Below are 10,139 nucleotides of genomic sequence, written 5' to 3' on the forward strand. Positions count from 1 at the left end.
TTTATATTCTGTTTATATTGTATTTTACATATATGTTTTGATTATATTTGTTTAGTGTATAAACAATTAGGTATATTTGCTAAATAAATAAATAAATATTATTCAAAAATGCTTATCTTTAAAACATAACTATTGCCATTCATTCGATTAATAGGATAAACCAAAATGAATTTAGTACTTAGTGATTGCATCGCAGCTGTGAATGAACAAGTAACAAAGTTATGTTGTTCTTCAGATGAACATTATTTAATTGATACTTTGGAGTAGAAGTACAGTTCGAATGGGATTTAATTTTTATTTACAGTATTGGAGTCATATTTTAATATTTATTGTATTTTATCTATATTGAAACATTATACATGTAATATATTTACACATACCTAATGTTGATTCAGTTTTAAATCTTAATGTAATTTTATGTATATTGTGACTACGACTCCATAGTTCTGATTGTGAAGAACTTTCTCAAACGATTCCTGGCTTGCTTTCTCCAAGGAATAGAGATATAGACAGCTATGGTAGATAATAAAGTATTTGTACTACAATAAAATACACTTTGTCTCAAAATATTCTGAATTAACATATTAAGAGTAAAATGTATAATAGACGTAACTAAATCCTTGTAAAATAATAAACTTTAATTACAATTTAATATCTAACGCTAATTAAACAACTACAGTAAGGATCGTCTTTTAATACTTACATTTTTCTTAAGAACTCATTTAGTTTTAAATTAAAAAAAAACATATCCTTGTTTAACATGAAATAAAGATAAGACAATAAACATTATTTACTATATTTTTAAAATATGAAGCATTTTCAAATTAAGATGAACGAAAAGTTCATATGAAACATTATTTATAGTATACTAATATATCATCAGATATTGAACCTGTTGATGTTAACAATAGATATTGTTATGAATTATATGTTGGTTATATGAATAAAAAAATTGACAAATAGTAAAATCAACAATTCGCGTAGCAGCGCCATCTTTTCAAGTTCTATGGAAAATTTTAGTGTAACTTAGCCTAGTACTTTTTTAATTTTGTTATAACTAAAAAAATATATATTGCAGTGTATTGAATTTTTTAAAATATTTTTTGGAAAGATGTCTCCAACGAAAAAACTATCCATAATTGGGTTAAAATTGAAATGTTATAGTTATTTTTATTAATTCGAATTAGAAAAAAAATTGATAAGTTTTTACGCCGATTCAAAACGATCGAATGGCATTATTTTATTCATTCAACCTCTTCCGAACGTGGAAGTAGAAAATACATACATATTTTAATGTATAAAAATAACACTTTATAAAATGTACATAAAACAATAACAATAGTGGAAATTAAAAAAATTATACAACACAATGCATGTACTTATGTATATATCACGAAAATAAGTAGCGCTCATGATTTCCATACGTACGTTCCCAATTTTGCTCGCAAATGTATAAAAATAGCATTAATAACATTCGCCTATTTTAAAAATAAATCGTTGGTTATCGAAGGCTTCGCTCTTTTGGAATATAACAGGTACGATCGAGCCGTCGACGCGCACAACTGATAGAATGCATCTCGTAAAGAATATCGGTCTCTGAATACAAATTTAGGTACATCTGCCGTTTTACGTTCATATGTGATTTTTGACTGGTATTTAAAAAATATAATGAATTTTAAGGACACTTGAATTGAATCTGCAATTAACGAACGAAATGGATAACATAATTTTATTTTGGTCAAGAACTATGTACATAAATATTTATAAAAATTAAACAGAGTAGATGGGAGGATGGTTTTAAAATGTAAAAATTATTCATTCTTCTTGTCCGAAGTGGACGAAGTTTCGGGTTCGGTCTCTTCTTCGGAATAGTTGGTAGGAGTCTCGCCGGGTTTCAGCAGCTTACCGACGACCAGATATTTTTCTGAAAAATCGAGCAGAATCGAACGGTGAGAGTTTGGAATAGAACGCGAAGTAAAAGTACGTACCTTTGAATTGTTCTTCCCATTCCCTGACGGACTCCATGGATTTGGCGTCCAGGTCGCTGAGGTCGTCGTATTCGACTTGCGACGGCTGGATGCTGAACGTCGCCAAGCCTCTGGACGCGTCCTGGCCGGCGAACGCCGAATACGGTCCTCCTGTAATCGTTCAAATTGCAAAGGTAAAAATGGGAATATTGAATAATGAATAAACGAAAATAAACGATCAGGACAATGGCCAATAAATGCGAGGTTAAGCCTCATTTTGAGTTTTAAAGATGGCGACTGCAAATGGGAGTACCGGGGCCGTAGAAGTGTCTTCCGCGAGTCACGTCGAAAACAATGCCGTTGACCGCTACGCAAACTCTGCCATCCGGACCGGTGCCGTCGTACGCTCGCAGCTCGGCCGGAGTGAGGTCTTTACGAAGGGGTGGGAGCTCCTGGGGAGCGTCCTCAACGACGGGGGTGCGGTCGCGGGGCTTGAATATCTTGTACAGGAGCACTACGATGAGTGCCAGCAGCAGCGAGTTGACGGGGCTGCCGATGATCTCCTGCACCACCTGCGAGAAGATGCCGTCGCCCTCGGGGGCCGCTTCGACCGGGGTCTCCAGTTGTTCCTGATCTGCCATTCCGACGAGCGACAGAACGACGGACCGCTATCGGACACTAAACGCAAACACCGAACGCCGAACGCCGCACAACGCACACCGCACACCGCCGCTTCTCAAACTGCGACGCTCAACATTTTTTACTCGTTTCCTCTTTGTCGATCCATTTTATATTCTTCTTATGATATATTTATACATTTTATTTATTTACATACAATGATAAATTACATTTTTGACTACGATCAGTTATTCATGGGGTGTTCACTGTTCTGACCAACGCTCATCGTTCGCACTTAACCTGTTTCAATTTTAAAACGTATTTATGTTTGTGGCAATACAACGTTTTGTTGCATATATTATATATTCTCCACTTTTTTCTACAATTATTCTTCACATGCTAATTCATTTTTTATATCTGATTCGAAAAATAATCTATTTTTGGAATAATCTATTTTTGCAAAATATTTTTTTCCACCTAAAAGCTGTTGCGGGCTTCTAAATAGATGATAGTCGTTTGGATTCATTTTTTCTATCGTCTTCTTTGATACATGAGGGCGAGTGCTGTCTTGGTGTAAAGTTACCCTTCAAATATTTGTTAGCACACTATGTTTCTATCGTAATTGTATGCCTATAATCCAATAATGAATAATACCCTTCATATCTCTTCAAATGCATAACATTATCTTATTGGGGTGTAATTCTGTTCTCGGGGTTGGAATTGTGAGTCGATTGGCATCCAACTCCTTCCTTTTACGTCTCGTGTTAAAGTAAGTTATATTTTTTTCTATTCTAACACCATTAATAATTGGCATATTGAGATTCACTGCGCGAGATTTTTCATTAGCTACCCGTATTCTGCAAATTAACGTCTTTTCCATATTTGCTAAATGTCTGTGAACTGATGTAGGCGACACGTTGAGCTTTTGTCCTGGCTAAGTCTAATCTCGGGCCTGCTTTGTAATATCATTTAGAGTTTATCTATTGTGGTTTTTTAGTGTAGGTTTTATCTGTTTTTGGTAGATGAGGAAATATTTTGTTGCCGAAACTTGTTAAAACTTTTGGAGGGTCAATCGTGTTGCGCATTGTCGTGCAAGATAATTGTACCTTTTCGATTGATGGTGTGGACGTCGAAGTGCACGGTGCATTTTATCTATTTATTAACGGTATTATTCAGTTATTTTTGTCAGCATTCAAGATTGTAGTGAATTATGTTGAGCGCAAATCAAGAAACAATTACTAGGTATAATTTAATTTTGGTATAATCTTACTTTCACGAAAATTTTTGGTGCCACTATTCCAAAATACATATGTAGTAAATTATACCTAGCGAGCGCGAACCACCAAACGAAATACTCCAAATGATTTGGGGCGTATTTTTGTCTCATTCTTGTTACGGTGACCATACGTACTTTATTTAAAAGGAAAGTCATTTATTTTACCGCTCTGTCCTTCAGATTTATTTATTTTCTGAAATTGCCCTATTTGTCCTTTAAGTTGTGAAGTGTTTTTAGCTGAAGAATGGTTATATTTGTTCATAGCCAAGCTCCAATATTTACTGAAAATTTAATCACAAGAAATTATGAAGGCATTTGAAAAAAAATGCAGGGTTTTTACCTATAAATATAATACTAAAGAAGTAATTTTAGATTTAGAAAAATCCAAAATATTCAATGCCAATATATTTAAAGGTGTAATTTATAAATTGTATTAAATCTGTATTGATTATTTAAATAACTGGGAAAAATGTTCCGTGGAAATGAAAGTATTTGAATGGGTCCTAATACGAGAAATCCCTCTGTGAACGAAGATCGAGGAAAGGTTATTTCTAGTCACTGGTCCTTAAATATACATAACGGCAAATTATTTGACGAGGTTTCGTGTATTAAAAGTTATGTCACAAATGAAAATATCGAAGAATAGCGATAAAATGACAAGTTCTTCCCACAAAGAAGAATTGAAATTTTTTATAGTTCTTAGATAAACAAGTTTTTTTCAATAATATTTTTAAAATGTTTAATCGTTGCTTGAACGAATATTTTCATTGCTTAACAATATGTGGACCAGTGAAAAACACAATTAAAAATACACATTAGAAGCTTTTAGCTTAAATGAGCTGTATACAATTTTATGATTTTTTAAAACACGAACATGCGTTATCCAAAAGTTAATTTTTAAAAAAAAATAAAAATGAACGTCATTTTAATTTTAATAATGTGTAATAAATATTATTGTCTAAGATTCTATATGCTGTATGCTCAATATTTTATAATAATGTTATAAAGCATATTTTTAAATTGCAAAACAACTGTTTATATGTCGTTTTTTCTCAAAAAAATAGTACAAAGCAAATTTTGTAGCGGCGATTTTTTTGTTTTTTTTTCAGTTCGTGCGACACCTATTATTAAGATTGATTATCCTAGCTGCATTAAATGGTTCAGACCTGCTGGATTACTAGCGAATAACTATTGTGCAAGCTCTCGAAATGCTGCGCATGATTCTGATTGAAGAAACGCCTTTAGGTGGTCGTTATCAACTGTTTTGGACGTTATTCCTTAAAGCTGTCATTTCCAATACCATTTTTTGGAACCTCCATTGCACCGTATGTTCATTAACAGTGTTCACACAAAAAATGTTTAATTTATGAGAAATTTGAACTCGTAGAAAAATGTTCAATAGTCAAATTTAAAACCCATTATTACCAAAATACAGACCGAAAAAGAACAATATTTAGATTAATCTCTATTCTCTTTTTGATAATTTGTTACTGTAATAGAATTTAGAAATAATTTACACATTTATGATTGAAAGAAAATCTCGAATCGATATTTTTTAAAGTGACTTCTTTTGCTAAATTTTACTAAACTAAATATAATTAAAGTAGGTATTTAGACATATTTTTTATAATACATATTTATCTTTATATATTAAAGAACATTGACTTGATTTTTATAAAAAAATGTTATTAATGTGTAATATTTGCTATTTTATGATATTTTTTTAATAACCACTTAGCACGATTTACTACAAAACAAATCACATAATCTTACATGATAACGTAGTCCGTAATGTCTCAGACTAACAACTCTGAGGTTGCCCAGGTCCCAGCAGCAACACTCGAATTTTTGTTTGTAAAAAATGCGCTATTTTAAAATAACCGGCCCCAGCTGCAGTGACATCTATTGGTTATAGATTATATAACACATAATAATTTATAATTAATAATATAGATGTCGCCGATTCCCAGACTATAAAGTCTGATGGTTTTAATACTCACGTTTAGGTATTCATTATATCTGATTTACTTACTCAGTTGGTACGGATTTGCCCCGTTGTAACGCATTGGGCCTGTCAGGTTACAACGGAAGATTTAATAAATAAATAAAAATATATTTAATGACCTAGATCAGTGGTCGGCAAACTTATTAGCCAAAGAGCCAAATATGTACATTACAACGATTAAAAAAAAATTAGGAGCCAAATCTATTTATTAATTTAGCAAACCTCTATTATAATTTTCCAAATCAACACAAAGAACATGTTTCCTTATTTTTTAAATCCGGCGCGTCTTGCGCGAATGCCCGTGGATATTTGTGCCAGAGCCACACTTATGGGGCCAAAGAGCCGCATGCGGCTCCGGAGCCGCACTTTGCCGACCTCTGACCTATATAGATACTACATTTATGCGTTTATTTAAATTAAATAACCAAAATCATATATTATTTTCAAGTTACAGCCGTTGATATTTTGACTGCATATTTGTGCAATAAATTTATATTTGGATATATGTAGATACGTGACGGATCTTTCTTGCAGTGACTCCACGTCGCAAAAGTCATTTTGATGCTCGGCCTAACTCCTGGCGACTCAATTGTGACGGTCGTGTTTGACAAAATCTAATAACAAGCGTGGAAAGGCTCCTTAGATGTCTTTCTCTGGATTTTCACGGTGTTGGTCTGAAAGTATAGATTCGTACTGATTCATCTGTGTTGTCGATCGATCGTAAGCTACATTAGTGGCGAGCTCAGTTTTGCCTTTCTTTATTTTCGGAGAAATAGGAGGAGATTAACAATTCGTCCGTCTATGATTTGGGCGGTAACTGGTTTTATAAGATTGCTTGCAGATGTATTACGACACGAACGTTTGTATAAATCAAGGTAGTGTTTCTAGGAAAACTTCAAAAGCAAATCTATAACAATTGTAACTATTTTTTTATGAAAATATTATCCATAGATGGGACTCAATCCCATGCAGAATCAACGAGCCATATCTCACAAACATTTGATTAACTTGGTACTCAATTCAATTAATTTTTTTTTAATTCCCAAGACAATCATATAGGATAGATTACTGCTTAACTACTAAACTACTACAAAATTTCGCAAAACAAAAAAGCACACAATGGACTTTAGATCCTGCAGTTGACTACCTGCGTTGTTAACTGTTTTTTTTATATTTAATGCGATATTCATCTAAAAATTAAAAAATCAAAATATTAAATTTAAAATATGGTCGAATGTTCGGATTGGAGTTTCTTTTAACCAGCAATGTTTTAAGTTGAATTTGTAAAATGATCTAAAAACTTACGCTTCTCTACTTAAGGGCCTACATCGTAAGAAGATTCCTAGATGTTTTTACATTTACTTTTTACATTTAAACATTTTTATCAATAACCATTCTAGAATTAAAAGTATATATTTTATTAAATATATGATGAACGAATAGAGGTTGCTGGTTAAATTTATTTAAAATTTAGTGGTCGCGTAATGAAAAAAATGTTCACTGCGCGGACCAACAAAATTTTTACTCTTTCTTAAAAAAACTGACATATTATTAAAAAATACTATTAGGCCATGCAGTTTTGTGATATTTATCGCATAAATTGTTATTTTAGATCAAATCGTTATTTTCTATTTTACAGCGAATGTCTTTAAAATTAATAACATTAAATGTCTAAAAACTCGCGGAAGTCCACTAAATGACAACACTATGCATATACTCTGATGCAATTATGATACATTTACATTTTTAATTGGTCAATTTAAAGATTCGTCACCATTTAAATTTATAGTAATATTTGCGAGTGAGTGAAATATTGGTATTTGCTAGAATGTAATATGTACATTACATATTAATGTTTAGATACGATTAGGTACGACGCGATAATGATAATATCATATCTTTATGTGGTGCAATAATTGGAAGTATTTGACGGATATTGTTCGATTTTGTATTAAAAATACATCCATGCTTTATCTATTGTTCCACACCCATATTATAAGAACATTAAATATACTATTCTATTTACTTTATTACATTGTTTCCAAAGCTAATTCGCCTGCTATATTCTAATTTTAAAAAAGTATGCTACCTATTGGACGTTGGTTGTACTCTATCCACAACAATAACTATCTAACAGTTTGTGTTAAAATCGACACAATATGTTTGTATTATTAATTGGTGATGCAGTATTGAGTTGAGAGAATGGTATATTTAATAGCGTCGTTAAAATTTCATACCGTTCGATTCATTAATAATTAATATCTAGTTGATATTTCATGTTTGCTAGACGATTATTTTAAGATTGTTAGACACACTTTAAAAAGCTATTTATCGTGTTTTCTATCACTGGCGTTTAATGTATGTTATGCCTATATATAATTTTGAATCGGAATTATTGATTTTAATAAATATAATTTTTATAATCCAGACCGATTCAGATTTTCCTAATCTCACTGATGAATATCGATGTGATTAATTAAAAATTATTATAGTTGGATGTGTGTGGATATGAAGTGCTGCATAATGCGGTAATTATTGGAATTAATAGTCTTCAGAAGGAATAGTAGAATGAGGATGTAAGTTTTAAACTAAATATTTATTAATTGAGGCCCAACAATCAAACAGTTGTGGAAATCTAAGTGAGTTGCGAATAATTATGCCTGCTTTCTGAAAAAACTATACTTTCACTTTTTCCTGTGTATCGCGTGAGCGCCTACGAACTTAGGCGAGTGTTTCAGACATTGTACGGTTCTTAATTATACATATTTAATAGGAAGAAATAAATCAATGTTTAAAAACCTCAGCGTTGTTAAGATAAACGTCTAATAATAAACTTAAACGTAGTAACGTTCGAGCGATAGCGCTTAAGATAAAAAATAACCGGTCGATAAAAAAGTATGCAATTGATATATTACATATATATATATATATATTTTACGGGCACTTTATTAAATGATATTTTATTAACAGTTTAAGAAACGCAGAATTGCATAAACTATTGCGATTAAATCAAAGTTGCCTTGTGACTTGAACTTTGAATATAAATACATTTTAAATCAAAGCGAACGCGCGCCCGTGGACTATGATCCCAGCGTTTCTAGTTTTATTGCCATATAATATACGTGTTATGAAATGACATTCGCAAATTTCCGTTTTAGCAGCATGCAATAAAGAAGAAGAAGATGAGCGTTAATAACAAAGTGTGTTCGTTGTTGAATGCACCGCTGCGTTCGCGAACATGAAGTAATTTAAATGAAAATATATTAGTTGAGAGAAAAAAAGTGAATCCAAAACATCGTTTGCCCTTGCACTGTATTTATATTCAAATGGATCGGTGCGCCGGTTTATTTTTAGATTATCATGTATAATTTTATATATGCGCGTGAATGGGGACGAAAACACGTATGCATATTTAAATGTATTCACAAAAACGGGATAAAAGAATCCGAATAGACTTCCTCGAATAAAAGAGTTTATAACTTGCTCAATTCTCCAGTAGCAAGTTTGTATATATAAATTTATAAATATATAAGAAAATTAGAAGCAAACTCAACAAAGTTATATTGTTTAATTTCTTATAATAATCCTTAAATATCGGCGAGTAATATAAATACATAGTAAAAATTGATTCTAAAATAAAATAATAAAGAATTTTGTATCGGTAGACAATGTTGAAAAAGACGTATAATGTGGGATCTCCCATTCTCTCTCTACTAAGCAACTCGATCTAGACAGATAATAACTAGACCCACACGTTCAATTGCACATTATCTAATACTTTAAAATTCTCAGAAATGGCTGCAATAATGAACAAATCTGTGTATCGAAATTTACGAAAAGATTATGTTTAACTTCGTCTTCCTACTGAGCCAACAATTCGCAACGTAGTGAAAAAATTTAAAGAAACTGGAATCGTTGGAGATAAGGTAAGCCCTGTGCATCATCGTGACGTCTATTCAAACGAGAATATTTCTGCTGTAAGTGAAAATGTGGCTCCCTTTGGCGCATTTTACATCTTGACTTGCACCTACACGCGTATAAAATTCAGAGAGCACAAGAATTGAAACCCAGAGATTATGGGCAGCGAAGAATTTATGCAGATCGGATATTATAGCAGCAGGAAGTTTATGTTGATTTTTTAAAGAAAATCTTTTTTGATAAGGTACATTTACACTTCTCTGAGTATCTCCTACAAGCAAAAGCGAAGAAAATCTTTATGTGATTTACGAGAGAGCATTATATACCCAAAAAGTGACTGTTTGGTGCACATTGT

At 32.0% G+C, this 10,139-nt stretch overlaps 1 protein-coding gene across 1 annotated transcript; it reads right to left on the minus strand.

Moving 5' to 3' along the window:
* Positions 1-1,199: 1,199 nt before the first annotated feature.
* Positions 1,200-2,664, minus strand: MSBP (membrane steroid binding protein). Its single transcript, XM_088181769.1, has 3 exons — positions 2,281-2,664; positions 1,989-2,138; positions 1,200-1,924 (listed from the first exon to the last, which is right to left on the minus strand). Exons 1-3 carry the CDS (start codon positions 2,606-2,608, stop codon positions 1,812-1,814), a joined length of 591 nt encoding a protein of 196 aa, XP_088037895.1. The 5' UTR covers positions 2,609-2,664; the 3' UTR covers positions 1,200-1,811.
* Between the last annotated feature and the right edge of the window lie 7,475 nt (positions 2,665-10,139).

This window comes from Plectrocnemia conspersa, unplaced genomic scaffold, assembly GCF_051122295.1.
Source record: "Plectrocnemia conspersa isolate PC_06_02 unplaced genomic scaffold, ASM5112229v1 ptg000002l, whole genome shotgun sequence".
NCBI lineage: Eukaryota > Metazoa > Arthropoda > Insecta > Trichoptera > Polycentropodidae > Plectrocnemia > Plectrocnemia conspersa.

What these genes read in the sequence shown, in the direction of transcription:
- MSBP (XM_088181769.1), bottom strand. Translation starts at nt 2,608, where the DNA reads ATGGCAGATCAGGAACAACTGGAGACCCCGGTCGAAGCGGCCCCCGAG. An exon ending in AAGACACTTCTACGGCCCCG is followed by an intron (nt 2,139 to 2,280) that starts GTACTCCCATTT and finishes GAACGATTACAG; the next exon opens with GAGGACCGTATTCGGCGTTC. An exon ending in ATGGGAAGAACAATTCAAAG is followed by an intron (nt 1,925 to 1,988) that starts GTACGTACTTTT and finishes TCGATTTTTCAG; the next exon opens with AAAAATATCTGGTCGTCGGT.